The sequence below is a fragment of the Harmonia axyridis genome, chromosome 3, assembly GCF_914767665.1.
Source record: "Harmonia axyridis chromosome 3, icHarAxyr1.1, whole genome shotgun sequence".
Classification (NCBI taxonomy): Eukaryota; Metazoa; Arthropoda; class Insecta; order Coleoptera; family Coccinellidae; genus Harmonia; species Harmonia axyridis.
In genome coordinates this window covers 19177701-19196158 of record NC_059503.1, presented here as the reverse complement: position 1 = coordinate 19196158, position 18458 = coordinate 19177701, and the positions used below count along the sequence as shown (strand labels likewise).

The 18458-nt window shown below is 35.0% G+C and overlaps 1 protein-coding gene across 1 annotated transcript; it reads left to right on the top strand.

The window, feature by feature from the left end:
- The first annotated feature begins 5014 nt into the window (after nt 1-5014).
- Nucleotides 5015-10152, top strand: LOC123674630 (phenoloxidase-activating factor 2-like). Its single transcript, XM_045609566.1, has 3 exons — nt 5015-5095; nt 7161-7284; nt 9192-10152. The coding sequence occupies exons 2-3, from the start codon at nt 7169-7171 to the stop codon at nt 10144-10146; spliced, it is 1071 nt and encodes a 356-aa protein (XP_045465522.1). The 5' UTR covers nt 5015-5095; nt 7161-7168; the 3' UTR covers nt 10147-10152.
- The last annotated feature ends 8306 nt before the right edge of the window (nt 10153-18458 follow it).

The following is an 18458-nucleotide window of genomic DNA, read 5'->3' as shown; positions in this document are numbered from 1 at the left end:
AACTCCAGAAAAGATTTGTTTCTTCGCTTGAATGAATTTTGAACATAACTTGTTATTTTAATAATATCCAATCAAGATTCATCATTTTCATTTTGGAGTTCATGTAGATTTTCATTATATTGAATAATTTGCTAACCTAATTTTCGGAAAATGAGAATTATATTGAATAGAATGAACGATACGAAATAATACGTATTGAATACAAATAGAGAAGCTACTACTTCACCAAAAATACGGTATAACAATTCGATGATTTACCCAAAAATGAACAAAACATGTGAACATTCTAAACTTCAAATGATAAATGACACTGTATACTATAGGTTGCAATTCCTGGATAGTTTGTTGAGCCCATAGATTTTCCGAAATGAAGGGCCTAAAATTCTACCCCGCATAAATTTGGATAATCTGCGGTATGCTTTACTGGAAAACCCCGGAACTGCAATCAAATTTTGACTGATTGCTGCGCTAATTTGTTCCAAACTTTTTCTGAACTTTTTTCCGAACCTGGGTCCAACTTCCTCAACCCATAATATAACGTGAACGTAGAAAGCATGATTGGTAAAAGTTTCGACGTCTGAGATGTAGTTCGCAAGAGATCTGGGCTAACAGGAATATAAAAAAATATCATTCGTCTTGAATCTTTCCGTAATTTTCATTTCACTCATTCACAATTAAGAATATTGTCTTTTAGGTTTGATCTAGATGACAGGACTTATATTATATACAGGGTGGCCATTTGAAAACGAAACAGACGAGATTACAGACGAAATAAAGTTTTTCGATAGAAATGCTCGGACAGGTCGATTTCTGTTTCGAGGGGGACAACTTAAGATGTAGGTTACGGTCGCATAGCGCTTCAACCCTTGCTACTACAACCCTCACCCCCAAATTTTGAATAGGGAAGATGGGGTGAGTGATACCTCATTTAAAAGGTATTTTTATACTGATTTCAGCACAGTAATTGTTTTTTCATTTTATGCATTAGTTCTCAAAATATTCTTAACTAAGTATTTGAAAATGAAGTGGTGTTTTCATGGCACTTGTAGTGTTTTGTGAAAAATCGACATTTTGAGCTTCAAAACAACCATGACTGTGGCTTCCTTCCTAACTAACTAACGCATGAATATTTCGAGAACTAATCCATAAAATGAAAAAACAATTACTGTGCTGAAATCAGTATAAAAATACCTTTAAATTGAGGTATCACTCACCCCATCTTCCCTATTCAAAAATTGGGGGTGGGGGTTGTAGCAGCAAGGGTTGAAGCGCTATGCGTCCGTAACCTTCATCTTAAGTTGTCCCCCTCGAAACAGAAATCGACCTGTCCGAGCATTTCTATCGAAAAACTTTATTTCGTCTGTAATCTCGTCTGTTTCGTTTTCAAATGGCCACCTTGTATATTATAAAAATGAGGAAAGTCGGGAGCTTTCGGTGTTCATTTAAACATGCACCAATTGCATGATCATATAACTATTTGAAGGATTCTATATATGAGATGTGTTCTGAAAATGAAGGTATAAATGAAAATGGAAAACTCCTCTAATAATTGAAAAAAATGTCCCATAAACATGGACTCACTGACACAAGTTCGATTTTCATTTTCAAAAAGCGTCTAAATTCCCAAGAGCAATTCTACCGATATAAACTTTCTTTTGATTTTTTAGACACCATTCATTAGGTGTACAACTTTGATTCCGCCGTTTTCAAAATGAATGGCTAACGGTAAGTGGTAGTCGAATTAAATAGATCGTAGACGTCATACAATAAGCATAGGTATTTTTAAACATAACGCCGTAGAAATATTAGTTGATTGGTGACTGCATCATAAAGTTATTCTCGATAAAACATCTCAGCTTACGAGCCAAATTCTCGTCATTTGCGGAAGGTTTTATTTTCTACTTTCATATGAAGAAATCTTCGGCTGAGGCTCATACAATGCCCTCAAATACCCATGGTAAGGCCACTTTTAGTGAAGGAACTTACCGCGAGTGATTTATGACGTCAAAGACCAGTATGGCATTGGAAGACGAAAGGTTTTCGAAGAATTGGCAGAATCATTGGAATTGACATAACAAGCTATTTCAAAACGCCTGAAAGTCATGGAAATGATTCAGAAACAAGAGAATTGGGTGCGTACCTACGGGTTGAAGCCGAGAGATGTTGAACGGCGTTTGTTTGAAGGTGAACAGCTGCTTGCAAGGCAAAGACGTAAGGTATTTCAGCATTACATTATGACGATAGACGAAAACTGTGTTCCTCACGAAAATCCTAAGCGCAGAAAATCATGGGGATATTCTGGCCATACTTTCACGTCGACCTCCAAACCGAATACTGAGTTCCAAGGTCATGCTCAGTTGAAATGGAAAGTCCTCCACGTGCCGTATTCTTCAGACGTTGCTCTCTCGTACTATCACTTGTTTCAATCAATGGCACACGGCATGGCTGACCAGCACTTCCGGTTTTATGAAGAAGTAAAAAATTGGATCGATTCGTTTATCTCTTCAAAAGATGACCAGTTTTTTCAACGCGGGAATTGTTCGTTGTCCGAGAAATGGGAGAAAGTATTGGCCAGCGATGGACAATCTTGGGTGAAAGAAATTCTTAAAACTGATCTGGAATATTGACCCTGGACTGTTTTATCGAACCTGCTCTGGGTGGAATAAATTCTTAAAACTGTTCCAGAATAATGACCCTAGACTGTTTTATCAAACCTGCAATCGATAACAATTGAAAAATATTGTGGTCACGTAAAACCTAGCTGCAAACTTGAAAACAATCCCATTCGCTGAATTTAAAGACGTAAAAGTTTCTAATGGATGTTAATAATGGCGTTCATCGAAACGACCTAATCCAACGAAGTTGTTACACTGATCAAAACATAGTAAGATGTCCCTAATCCAGGAATTATCAAAGGAGAGATCGACACTAAATCCACCGGTAGTAAATATCCGGAAACTTATGCGGATCTCCGGTAGAGAAACCGTAATTACTCCTGCTCTGGGGCTCGTCGTTTCAGCAGAAAGTATGAAAATTGAAATAAATACCTCATAAAATTCCGGTGAGAGGCTTTCCTTCGTTTTTCATGATTCAATACTGCGGCTGAAGAGGGGGGACATAATATCTGATTTTCACTGGTCTGGGGTTTTTCTTCAACGCTTCAGTATTTGACGTAACTGAGTTGTTTTGGAATCGCATATAAACAATAAAAATTTTGAAAAAGAAGAAAAAATTTATTTTTCACCTGATAATTATACGGGGTGGCCACTTTTTCAATGGGATTGTATTGGTAACTTTTAAACCATAAGAGCTAGAAAGTCGGTCAAATGGAGAAAAAGTTGCATGCATAGAAGCATTATCAAGCAGTTCAAACAAATCGAGATTATCATCAGGACCGTTAATTGAGATATCATAAGAAAAGTAAATTCTGTCATTTTGATTTTTTTTTTCTTACTTTATTTCAAATATCATCCAAAAATGTTACAGGAATTTTCTATTTGACAGTGAATTGTTCTCAATTTGACGTAATTAGATTTCGTGTCCAACGTTTCGTGCTCTCTGGGCCACCCTCAACCTCATTTTTTTCAATACGGACCTGTATATTTTTTGACACTTTTCGAAATAACTTTTAACGCTGAATTCAACGATATATCATACAATGTCATTCAAAGTTGATTTTCAGGTGATTTTGACCCTTATCCAAATTTCTTTGGGTCGGATCTGTATTATACATTTCGGTACCTTTAGTTCAATTAACAACATGCAATACATTTCGATGAGAACATTAACTTACTTATCTTGAACTAAATGGAACATATCAGAATCAAATCAAGAAACAAGTAATAATTATTTACATATTTCAATTCATAATAATTAAACGAATTATCATTTGATGAAAGAAAAATCGATTATTCGAAAGTAAATGAAAATGAATGAAGTAAGTGTTCGAAATGTCCACCATTTTGTAAAATGTACTTAACGGTTCTGGAACCCATACTTCTTATACATTTGCTTATTTCGTCTTCTTTAATACCCTCCAATACACTCTCAATCTTCTCGCGAGAAATCACTATTGTTGGATTTGTTCCGTTGAAACAAATTACAGAATCGAACTTTATTTTGATATCATTACGATATAAGTTTTGCAAGGCTTGGTATTCAAATTTAAAATCATTGTATTCGCGTCTCTTGACTATTTTATTAACAGCAGTTTTTGATAAATTGCATTCACTACAGATCCGACCCAAAGAAAATTGGATAAGGGTCAAAATCACCTGAAAATCAACTTTGAATAACAATGTATGATATATCGTTGAATTCAACGTTAAAAGTGTCATAAAATATACAGGTCCGTATTGAAAAAAATGATGTTGAAAGTGGCCCAGAGAGCACGAAACGTTGGATACGAATTCTGATTACGTCAAATTGAGAACAATTTACTGTCGAATAAAAAATTCCTGTAACAGTTTTTAATAATATTTGAAATAAAGTGGGAAAAAAGAAAAATCAAAATGACAGAATTTAGTTTTCTTATGATATCTCAATAACCGGCCCTGATAATCTCGATTTGTTTGTACTGCTTGACAATGCTTCTATGCATGCAACTTTTTCTCCATTTGACCGACCTTCTTACTCTTATGGTTTAAAAGTTACCAATACAATCCCATTGAAAAAGTGGCCACCCTGTATATCGATTTTCACATTTCAATGCTTCTTGCATTCTTCATACGAATGCACATCTACAGAATACTTTCGTTGTTAAGAACATATGACATTTTTTGAATTTTTAACGAGAAATGATGAGATTCGTACAAAATAAGCACAATTTGATCAGGTTCTTTGAATTTTATATATGTATAGATGAACACATTGTTGTCGCAGAATAAAGTTCATCGATTTGTTGCATTCTAACACCAATTCATAGGTCATTACATTTTGCCCAACGGTTGTGAAATATATATCCGCACCATTCGATATTTATTTGAATAATAACAAACCAATATTAGCACATGCAATGTGTATGATTACATTTTGTTTAGTGTGAAATTTGAGAGCCAATATATTGATTATGATACACAGAGTAGTCTTCCTACTGGTAAGTGAATAGCTATCAATATGAATTTTGACATTGTTGATCTGAACGAATTGATTCGACTGAGTTGAAGATACAATTTTTTTCTCGTGTATTTGGTAACAAATTCTTGAAATATTTCAAATCAAATGACCTTATATATATTTTTTTCTATTCTGAATTATTTTTTCAATCTTGTTATGGAAGATTTTTCGAATATTCCAATCTTAATCCTCTATACGAATTGTTTTTTTCTTTCATTCCATCTATTGACTTCACGAAAAATACTAAATAATAAGCCTTTCAATACCTACCTGGCGCATGCCCCATATTTTTTTGCATACGAAAATTATGAAAAATTCTAACCTTAATCGTATGTATCTATGAATTTCAAAGAAAATTGAATTTCCTATTTTTCACCGATGCCAAAAAAAAAATATTTTCAAAGCCATCAGGAGCGAAGTAATATTAGGAGATCAAAAATGCTTTTTGATCCTACAAATTTTGATAAAAATAAATAATTCTTCATGATTTTCATTTATTGCTTTTCCAAGGTTATAAATGAGGAGTCAATTGCGTGTAAGGGAACGCAACCCTCAAATGACATTCAGTTAGCCAAAATTAATGTTAGTTTGATACAAGTATAATAAATTATCGTCCTCTTAAATATGTTGAACAGAATGACTTGTGAAAGGCAAATGAAATTTTAATAGATGTTATAAAATTTAGTGGTGATTAATGCTACCAGAATTGTATTTTACAACTCCAAGAACCTTACAGTCTTATTCTCTAAAGATAAGATCCTGTGAATTGAAAATGGAATCTTGTTTTTCGGCAATTAGAAATTTTTTCAACGGAATTAATTTTCTAGCAATATAATAGTACCTAGGTAATAGCACGAATGATTGCGTTTTCATCTCCATCCAGAATCAAAATTTTGAAGAATAATAAGAGAGTTTTGTTTTATATTGCCTCAATAAATTAGAGATCAAGCTAAAGAATTCATTTGAAGGGCTTTATTGTTTTCGAAAATATTCTCCATGAGGATTCACTTTTTCATAAATTTAAACTTATTCTTCGCCTACAATCAGAAAGCTCCAAAATATTTGTTTTGAAGGCATCAACTGTCTCTTCTGCTGGTGAAAAACGCTTTCTACATAATTAATACTTCCATTGACTGAACAAAATGACCCATCGATTCGACGTTTGGATCACTTTTTCGAGTCGAAGTGTGAGAGCTCACGTTATCAAAATGAAGGACAATACGCTCTATTAGTGTGACATCACACACCGCCATTTTTGGTTCTCCTCTCAGTGTTCGGAATCCAAACAAATAAATTGTCATTCAAATTAGTACGGTGTCATTGAAGGAATTGGCTTATTTTCATAAATTAGTGTATTTGAGGAACGATTTCAATATTAATTGATAGACAGAAGGAACGAGGTTGATACCAGTAAGTTGGAATCCTTTATGATTCCCCAGATTTTGTAAAAAGCCGAGTTTATTAGTTGAACTTCAAGTTCGAACTTACTGGCATTAATATCGTGCCTTCTGTCTATCAATTAATAGTAAAATCGTTCCTTAAATGATCTTATTTATCAAAATAAGCCAAGTTCTTCAACGACAACGTACTAATTTGAATGACAATGTGTTTGTTTGGATTCCGAACACTGACAGGAGAACTAAAATGGCGGTGTGTGACGTCATCACTAATAGAGCGTATTTTGTATTTCAAATTTCCGCAAACACTGAATTGACTGTTCTACTTTGGTCTAATGGAACATTGGCCACATTTCCGGTTATTTTTGGATTTTTGAAAGTATGAAATATAAAAAGCAATCCTCGTATTAGACAATCTAAAATTACTTCATTGCTCTGTTTAGCTTCATATATTACTGAAATATTTTTATTTTTATAGTTTCAACGAGAGGGAAATTTACATTGACAAGAAGAAGAAGAAAATATGGAAAATATGTTGCATGTTGATCTCGTTTCGTAACATATAATTTGTTATTTGTAACTTACGTTAATGTTGTCGATATAAACACTATCGTGACAAGATGTATCAACATACAATTTATGTTCTAGTGGCTACAATGGTCACTCCAGTAATCTTACAAACATCGAAACCATCGAATTGTCAATGCGTGCCAAAACACATGTGTATCGACAACAACTCTGGTGCCAATATCAAAGACCTCGTGGACATTCGGTAAGTTTCAATAGATTGTAAATCATATTCGCGAATAATACTGGCTGACATATTGATGTGCGTTTCCGGTTCCATGTGAACCTGTTATTTGCTTTAATATGCGACGGACCAATGGCCCAAGGGGTTTCAGGGTCTATATGTGCCTGCTTGATATTGGAAACATGTCGATAAATCTCTGAAACAAAGAAAAGTATTCGAATTGAAGTTATGAGGAGACGCGGAGTTCCAATATTCTGGAGTATCACGTATTCTCTTTTTCGAACATGCTAAAGGCCCTGTTTATACAGTAAGGAATAATTTTATGTCGATGGGGTTTGAATAATATTATTTCCCTGGAAGTTTTTCGTGTAGGACGTGTCCTATTCCTAATGTGCAAAATATATGAACGAATTGTTTCTGTGGATTGCTGTAGGCAAGGAAAATACAGTATGTTATTCTGGCATGAACCTATTTCTTGAATATATAAGATGTTTGTTAGTTAGTAGCAGGAATCGTATACATACCCACGAAATACCTGTTCCTCAGGTACAGTAAAAAGTAATTTATTCTTGAAATAGAACTATTTTTCGTTTATTTCATTTTGAGCACATTTCAAATCGAATTGTCGTTTTTCAATATCGACTTTTATTTTTATAATATACGAAAACTGTTGATATCAAAGTTTCAAACCAATAATTCTCTATCATCGAAAGCTTGAGTTTACCAGTGGTTTTATTCAAATAAATAAAAATATAATGAAGTAAATGAAAATATTGCAAAAAATTTGCTAGAAATATGCAATTTCACAATGTCCTTGTTGAAATATTTAATTGATTTTATTAATGATATCTTGAATTGTAACGATTGATAAATGGATTTATAGTTCGTGTTGAAAATTGTATAATTTATTTCAAGAATTATTGAAACTATTCAAGGGCGAAAAACCAACACATCTCACAAGTGGAGAATAGGTGGTTTTCACACGTGTATCACACTTAACATTTTTCAGGATTGAGAATAGCCAGTAAGCTTTCACAAAATAAAAATTAAAACGTTGAAGTCGAATGACTTTATTACTTTATACATCTTGTGGCACAAGAGAGAAATAAACTACTAAGAACTATAAATTCTGACAACCTATCTTACCTACTTTGAAACTATTAAAATTCACATGGGCTAAAAACTTTGCTTCCGCCGTTTTTTCCCATAATTTGGGGATTTATTGTAGTATTGTCCACTGCTGGCCACTACTCTCGACCATCTTTCGGGCAGCGTACGAATCCCGCGTTGAAAAAAATGTTTCACCTTTTAAAGCGATCCACGCATCCATCCAAGTTTTTACTTCTTTATAAGACCGGTTAGCCAGGCCGTGTACCATTGATCGAAACAAGTGATAGTCCGAGGGAGCAACGTCTGGATATTACGCCAATTCTTGTTGCGTTTGACACGAGTCTTGATCAAGTAATGCCTCCAATTCTGCATCTTCGGATACCTTCGACGTTAAAATCACCATTCTTGAAGCGTTCTTTCACTGATAGCGGCCTCATCATAGGTATTTGAGAGCATTCGATGATTCTAAGCGGCAGATTTCTCCAGATTAAAGCAGAAAATTCAAACCTTCCGCAAATGACGAGAATTTGGCTCGTATAATTGTTTAATCGAGAATAACTTTATGATGCAGACACAATTTGACTAATAATTCTATGGCGTTATGTTAACAAATACCTTAGCTCATTGTAAGACATCAACGATATATTTATTTCGACTACCATTTACCGCCACAGCCAACTATTGCAAAACGGTGGAAACAAAGTTGTTAACTTGATATATCCGAACCAATACTTCAAAATAAAGTTCAGCTAGAAGAGTATTCTTTCAGCATAAAAAATATTCACTAACCGAAACTCAACTCTGGTGTATGGTTGCAGGGTACTGGATGTGAAATGTGAGAACCAAAGTGAAATCTGCTGCCTTTCTTTGCGACGACGACCTATGCACAAGGTGCTGCTTGAACTAAAGGACGAATCAGAAGAACCTGCTTCAGCTGAAATCTACGAACCTCCAGTCTTCGACTCCTGCGGTCACGAAATCGCATTAACTGAAAGAATTGTTGGCGGGAAAATGGTAACAATAGGAGAATTACCTTGGACCACAGCTATCCTGTTCAAGGATCAAAAATACTGGAAATTTTCATGTGCAGGTTCCATAATCCATCCCCAAGTTGTATTAACAGCAGGTCATTGCGTATATCAATACACAATTGAGGGATTGAGAGTGAGAGCAGGAGACATAGATAACGATGCAGATTTCGAACCTTACCCACATCAAGATAGTGTGATAATTGAAAAAATAGTGCATCAGCATTTTAACCCACGGACTCTGAAGAACGACATCGCACTGTTGTTCCTGAAAAGTCCATTTCAAATAGCTCCCAACGTAAAAATCATCTGCTTACCTTCAGGTAACGTTTCCTCAAGAATTCAGCCATTTTGCGAATCTGGTGGTTACGGTGTGGATGCAATAGAAAAACCCTTCACAGGAAAGCAGTTGAAGAAGAACAACATCCCATTAGTGTCAAGAACTGAGTGCGTTTATAAACTGAGGAGTACTAGACTTGGAGGCTACTTCAATCTACACAGAAGCTTCATTTGTGCTGGTGGTAGTGAACGTTATGACACCTGCAGCGGTGATGGAGGTGGAGCTTTGGTTTGTCCCATGAAAAATCAACCAAATCGGTTCATTCAAGTGGGAATTGTCTCGTGGGGAGTAGGATGTGGACGAGGAATTCCAGGGGTATATGCTAATGTAAATTACTTCATGAAATGGATAGATGATCACATGAAAACGAGGAATTTGGATACAAGTTTGAATAAATATAAATGAGAGTAATGGTTTGTTGTTATTTGATAATGATTTATCGGTTTCTTCTCTATACTACTAGATGCTCTCGAATTAGAGGTACCTATAAACAAGATTCTTTGGAGAAGTTGAGTAAAAACGTTTTGTTTTCAAGATATAGGATCTTTATCGTAGTCCTACTTTTTATGTGATGATTATATGAATCTTTAGGAATAATTTATACATATTGCGAGAAAAACTTCGAAACTTATAATCAATTAATTCAATACCTATAGCTAACTGACCGATTTTTATTATAAAGGGTGTTTTTTTAGAGCTATAGAACTTTAAATTGCAATAAAACAACGATGGATAATTCGATTGACACGAATTTTATTTATCGGCAAGATAATCATGTGGCATTACATTTCAGATATGATTTCTGGCATATGACCGCTACGGCTGGCTTGGATGTAGTCCAATCTGGACGTCCAATTTTCGATGACTCTTTCCAACTTTTGTGGCCGTATATCGGCAATAACACGGCGAATGTTGTCTTCCTAATGGTCAAGGGTTTGTGGATTATCCGCATGGACCAATGACTTTACATAGCTCAACAGAAAGTAGTCTAGCGGTGTTAAATCACAAGATCTTGGAGGCCAATTCACAGGTCTAAAACGTGAAATTAGGCGGTCACCAAACGTGTCCTTCAATGAATCGATTGTGGCACGAGCTGTGTGACATATTGCGCCGTCTTGTTGGAACCACAGCTTCTGGACATCATGGTTGTTCAATTCAGGAATGAAAAAGTTAGTAATCATGGCTCTATACCGATCACCATTGACTGTAACGTTCTGGCCATCATCGTTTTCGAAGAAGTGTAATGATTCCACCAGCCCATAAAGCGCACCAAACAGTCAGTTTTTCTGGTTGTAACGTGTTTCGACATACACTTGGGGAGTAGCTTCACTCCAAATGCGACAGTTTTGTTTGTTGATGTAGCCATTCAACCAGAAGTGCGCTTCATCGCTAAACAAAATAAAATGGACGTAGTGCGCGATACGTATTCCACACAGAACCATTATTTTCGAAATAAAATTGCACTACTTGCAAGCATTTTTCAGGCGTGAGTTTTTTCACGATGAATTGCCAAACCAAACTGGGAATAAATCACTTAACAGCTGTTGAATCGGTCGCCATCTTGAACAGTAATGCCAACTTAAAGTTATATACCTCGAAAAAAAACACCCGTTCATTCGAATGTTCCCCAGTATATTGAGAAATTTTCTTCACGGAATCGGTAGCAGATAAGATAAGATACCAAAATTTTCAGTACTAGATCAAAGTTAGTTCTAACAGTTTTCTTAAATACTAGTGTTCTACTGGAAGAAGTTCTAGATGAAAAACGTGAGAAAATGTATCTTGCAGTAGATATATTTCCGATAAAAATTGGCATATTTCATGAAGTAAACTCTAAATTGTAATATCTCTGTCAAATTACTTTTTGAATGCCAATACTATTAGAAAAAGACTTTAAAAAATCTAACTTTGATGCACTGTATCTAGAGAACAAGCTCATGTTTATAGGACATTCTTTCAATAACATGGGAAACCTCTCATTTGTATTTGTACTTCTAATTCATGTGAACCCGGTATAGTGGATGACTATCTATATTAGGAAATGGCTTGAGTATTGAATCAAATTCAGCAACTTATTTTTTCAACGGTTAGGAACCTTGGCTTTCAGAGTGAAATAACTGCTGCTAACCAATAGATAATCTATCTTAAAGAATTCGAAAAAACTATCCACTCATTCTCACTATCCGAAATGTTGCTCAGCTGGAAGCATTCTGCAATAAATATCAAGATTCGCTTGCATTTTTCGATATTTTCTCCGATTTCAATAACGAGCACTTCCAGCAAGACTCAATAAATTCAAAAATCAATTCAGCGATCAGATCTCAAATTTTCATTTAATAAAAGTTCCCCAAGTTTTATATCACCAAACGTCGGCAAGTTTCATTCCCTAAATCATTTCATAATTGAAAAATTCGTTGAAATGGTTATCGTGTTGTCCAGGGAACCACCCCGTCAGTAGCCGGGTAGAAAACAGAAGAATAAGAATTCGCAGCATCTCGACTAGCTTATAAAACCTTTTTAACAAACTTGAATTAAAAAAGTTTCGGTGTAATCTGCGTAAAATCTGATTAAATTGTTTTATCAGGAATAGCAGAATAGAAAGCCGGACAGGCTGGTTGCATGACTTCTCTAAGCACTTAATAAGATTACTAACTTTTTACTTCTCGGCTCACGATGTATTTACCGCTCCAATCTTAATCTGAATTAATTATTCAAGATCATTCAGATAGGCCTGATAAAACCCACCTACATCTTTATACTCAGGGTATTCAGGCTATCCGAAATGCCATTTTGGGCTAGGAAAGGAACAAGTTGTTTTCTATGTTATTACATACAGGGTGGCCATTTGAAAACGAAACAGACGAGATTACAGACGAAATGAAGTTTTTCGATAGAAATGCTCGGACAGGTCGATTTCTGTTTCGAGGGGGACAACTTAAGATGTAGGTTACGGACGCATAGCGCTTCAACCCTTGCTGCTACAACCCCCACCCCCAATTTTTGAATAGGGAAGATGGGGTGAGTGATACCTCAATTTAAAGGTACTTTTATACTGATTTCAGAACAGTAATTGTTTTTTCATTTTATGCATTAGTTCTCGAAATATTCATGCGTTAGTTAGTTTGGAAGGAAGCCAGTCATGGTTGTTTTGAAGCTCAAAATGTCGATTTTTCACAAAACACTACAAGTGCCATGAAAACACCACTTCATTTTCAAATACTTAGTTAAGAATATTTCGAGAACTAATGCATAAAATGAAAAAACAATAACTGTGCTGAAATCAGTATAAAAATACCTTTCAAATGAGGTATCACTCACCCCATCTTCCCTATTCAAAATTTGGGGGTGAGGGTTGTAGTAGCAAGGGTTGAAGCGCTATGCGTCCGTAACCTACATCTTAAGTTGTCCCCCTCGAAACAGAAATCGACCTGTCCGAGCATTTCTATCGAAAAACTTTATTTCGTCTGTAATCTCGTCTGTTTCGTTTTCAAATGGCCACCCTGTATATTAATTTGTGAAGTTAATTCTACGTATTTTGAAATAGTACATCGTCATACAATTTAGCTTCCACCGTTTTTTCTTCGAAACTCGAGGCCTTATTGTGAAAAACTGGTTATACATTCATGATTTAAAGTAATGTCCATCGCTATGGCCTCTACTTTCTGCTCTTTTTCGGGTATTATACGAATCCCGCATTGAAAAAACTGGTCATCTTTTGATGCGATCCACGAATTGATCCAATTTTTAACTTCTTCATGAGACCGGAAGTGCTGATCAGCCAGGCCGTGTGCCATTGATCGAAATAAGTGGTTGTCCGAGGGAGCAACGTCTGAAGAAAATGGCGGGTGGTGTCGAACTTCCCATTTCAACGTTTCTAAGTATGTCTTGACCACTTTGGCAATAAAGTGATTTTACAGCGTGACAATGCTTGACTCCATAAGCATTGTCTCGTTGTGAAATCACTTTATTATGTCTATCGATGTATTGCGGTGTTTTTATTTCAATGCTAGACTCAAACGCATCCATTGCCATCGATAACGATCGCCCGTGATTGTTTCAATCGATTTTAACAACTTATAATACCCTACGCCGAGCTGGTCCCACCAAATACTGGGCATGGCCTTGGAACTTTGAATTTTTGGTTTGGCCGTCGATATTGAAGCATAGCTGGGATATCCGTATGATTTTATAAGCTTAGGATTATCGTAATGAACCTATTTTTTGTCTCCAGTCACAATGCGATGCAGAAATCTCTTTCGTCTTTGCCTTGCAAGCAGCTGTTCACAAGCATACAAACATCTCTCTTAGCTTTTCCTTGTTTTCCTTGTTTCTGAATCATTCCCATGACTTTCAGACGTTTTGAAATGGCTTGTTGCGTTTGACACGAGTCTTGTTCCAGTATTGCCTACAATTCTGCATCTTCAAAAACCTTCTCTCTTCCATGCTGGTCTTCGACGTCAAAATCAATGTTTAGGACATGTTGAAACCACTCTCAGCACGTTTTTTCACTAATAGCGGCCTCACCACAGGTATCTGAGAGCATTCGATGAGCCCCAGCCGCAGATTTCTGTTTATTGAAGCGGAAAATTGAAATTGTCCGCGAATGAGAATTTGGCTTGTAAGTTGACATGTTCAATACAACAAAGTTGTACACCTCATATAATTTTAGCAATTTGTCTGTTTTATTTATAATGAGTTTCCATCAGGTTGGCAGCGAATCCATTAAATTATAAGCATTATTGAATTCGAACAAATTTGCCTTCATACAAAATGATAAATCATTTGAGAATAAAGTACATGTTCCCTATTCGAAAAATCTGTGTCACATGATTCACCAGAAACTGACAGAAATATCCGATTTATTTTCTATAGAGCTGAAATCCCGGATTAAATGGTGAAACGTGACAATTAACTGTAATCTCTGAAAAACTGAAACTCTTGTGACACGTTCGATGCCAGAAAATAGAAGTTAATGGAACACTGAATTGAATCACTTCGAATACATTTGTTTTACAATAGGCATTTTCTCCAGGGAGGAATTTCCTCTCGAAGTTTTATTTCGTAGAAGAATTTGAACACTGAAATTTCCTGCCGTTATTCTCCTTCTTTCCTCCCACTGAAGTAGTTGGATGAAGTGCAATTAATTGAAAAGCTAGAAATAAATTCGTTTATCGGTTCCTTCTTTCCTGAGCTGCACGTACCTTGAGGAGAGAAATTGAATTTACTCCGATACTGTGATACAACTGTTGGTTGGTAGTTGAGCTACAATTTTAAATTCCACTCGTTACATTATAACACAATGTTTTCACATGCTTTGCATCTATTTGTTTAAGGGAAAATTTTCTTGAGTTTTATATATTCATTAACAGAGGATTACTGTAACATTTTCGTGGCTGAGATGGAGAAATGGAATCCTTGTAATGTCTTCACGTCCGTTTCCCATTATGTTAAAGCTATTCCGCTGGGGGCTAATTGTCGTATAGATAAGATTTAGAAGGAAGATATCTTCAATGGACCGCTTCACAATGGCGTGGTGAAACCAGAAGAAATGAGATGACTTCATTGCGCTTAGATGAAATTCAAGAATGAAGAAAAAAAGTATCTATATATTGCTAATGGATAAAATGCTATAAACTCCTTTATACTATTTCAAACAACATTTATTATTTATATACAAAATTCAATAATTCCTTATTTTACACATTATAATTCATTCCGAAATCCTGAACTCGTTTGCAAGATGATATGACAGGTTTAATTCTGATATTCAACAAAAAACTATTATTGTCAAAAGAAATCAGTCAATCGGAGAGCGTAACTCGGTATTTATAAACTAACCAGCGGTCACGTCACGCCCATTTCAATGATAGTAGTAGACAATGTCAATAGAAATGTCTTTCTCCAATTCTGTGGTTATTCCGTTCATTCTTCCACATCTTGTAGAACAAAATCGTGCGAGAATATATCAGAAACGCACAGTTTTCATGGTTATATTTTATTATTCTATGTTGGCACTCCGAACTTTCCGCTACGGCTTTATCTGTCAATTATTCATCAATTTGCCTTGAAGAAATCAGTTCTGCCAACCAACATTTTTCAATACAAAAATCACTAAATTATATTTATGGAAATATTTCATTAATTTCAATGAAAATGCAATGAATTAGAGAAAATAATGTATAATACTCGTACAGAAGGCTCATTCTACCACTCGTTCATTCCAAAACTCGCCACTTCGTGGCTCGTTTTTGAATTTTGAACTCGTGGAATACCAATGCCTTCTGCCCTTGTACTATAAATAACTATTATTCCACATCTCTTAAAGTATGCGTTCAATTAAAAAACTCTGAGAGACAAAGTTCATCTTTATGAATATACGTTTACGATGATGTGAATTTTATTAGTGGAGATTCAAACGCTTGCTTCTTAATAATGCTGCAAAATCACCTTTCAATTCGCAAATACTTTGTTTCGCCGACTTATTTCATTTGAACTCACGTAGGTCCTGATCGCTTGGAAATATCGGGATTTAACTTGGCCTATATTACTCAGCGATACTGTATCTTTGAAAGGAGTTTTGAAATTGATTCATAGGTTATTGAGACTATTCACAACAAAACTGCTCCATAAAACACATTATTAGTATAGATTCCGAAAATATTACGATGTAGAACTCTACAGAACATTGATTAGTAACAATTTCCTTCAACGATCAGTGTTTTTCCTACTACTTGCAATTTATAAAATTACCAATCTTATAATACAGATACATCAAAACATGATGAGAAAAACTCTCTACTCGCATCAGCTTTTATGTCTGAGAAACCTTAAGGAAGCCAAGGGATGTAGGATATAAAAAAAAATTTTGCCTATACCTAGATATTTCAGAATATGAATACCACGTTCATTATTTTCAAATTTCCAATTGACGACATCGTCCTGATAATTCACCAAGTCGTATTATGTATCAAAACATTTTCTGAGAAAAACAAGATTTTCTCCGTACTCTCCAAACAATAAAATATTAGTATAGACCGAAGCCAATTCAAAGTTATCTAAATCTTGTTTGCTTTCCTCTTTTCGCTTGAATGATTCAGTATTCAATTTGATATAGACGATAGTTCGGTAGACTTCCTCGAGCTATGGCGGTTGCTGACCCTTCTACACCAGATTTTCAGAAGAAATACGAAAAATTAAATTTACAGCTACATAAAAAATTTATGTCACTCTCCGATATATTGTAAGATTCATCCAAGATAAAATAATATTGAAATTGAAACTAATTATCCTTAAACATATGATTGCAAGAATTTAATTAATATTCTGCAGGTATTACCGACAAGATCCAAGTATTCTGAGATTGAACTGCACTTCGGACATTTGATCCTAAGTTCGATATTGATTTCAAAATTCAACAGCCAGATATTCTGTCGTGGGCGTTGTTATCAATACTGTTTATTCAAAATAACGTTTGGAACAAAGTAGAGTTGTGTTTATTTGGTTGGTGAAAGTTTTCTGTTACCGAATATTAACTGAACCCTCAAGTTCTGAATTAACAAGCAGGTATCAGACTGAGGTTATGGAGTTTTCGTGGAAACAAATTTGCTAGCGGACCTCTGAAATGAAACATTCCCATGAATATTTAAATATGGAATATCGAATTTCGCATATTTGCTTGGAATTTTTATCTACGGAAATGTTTTTTGGATCTTTAAGAGGAGCACTGCAATGCGTAAAGGATATTACATTTTGTGATTCTAGAAGTCGTTGTTGATTGAACAGTTCTTTCATACTGCAGTACTGCAATAATGTCATATAATATTTAAATATATATAAGAAAGAGGACCTATGGATATTTGGTAGGAGCATCACGTTGAAACGACCAAATTGGATAATTTTTTTTCTTGTGTTCATTACACAACAATTGTGACAAATCACAATTTTCGCAATCTTAGAGAGGAAAATTTGACTGTCGTTCAATGTTCTTCCTTACCACTTTGAATTTATATAAGTGTTAATTTCAGAATATAAATACTTCAAAATCGAAATAAAAGGTCTCAGATTTTCAAAAGGTAGTTGAATAGATTTTCGAAAGTATTATAATTATTTTGTGTTACATCGATAGGTTGGGTGATCCATCAAATTTATACTTATGTTGCAAGACTTGCGTTCAAAATTCGATTGTCTACTAAATGCAGAGAAATATGTATAAATGTCGGAATATTGATACGGTTGCTATAATTTAATCAAGATTTTTTATAGAAACACATAGTAAAAAGAGAAACATCGTGGAGAAAAGTACTGAAGCGTTCCATCAATTTTAATGCAATTCAATGATTTGGTGGCTTTCTCTTCTGCATAAGACTGATGAATTCCGAAATCATTTTAAATAGTTGGAGACGAAATGTTTTTTACCTGTTTCTGTTGGATGAAATATTGTTAATTTTTTGCAAAAAGACACTCTACTTGCACAACTGTGACGATCAAATGAAAGATGTTCAAATGCATAAAGGCAATGAACACATTCATTTCCATACACATACGACATTTTTATGTATGTATTATATCAGCATAGTCATGATGACAACAAAATTGCCATATCTGTTGTTTTCATAGTTTCAAGTAGAAACTGATTGTTCGGTATATGTTACCTGTATAATATACAAAAGGATGATGTGTGAAAAGGAGAAATTGTTCTCCCGAAAACAACCCGAGGA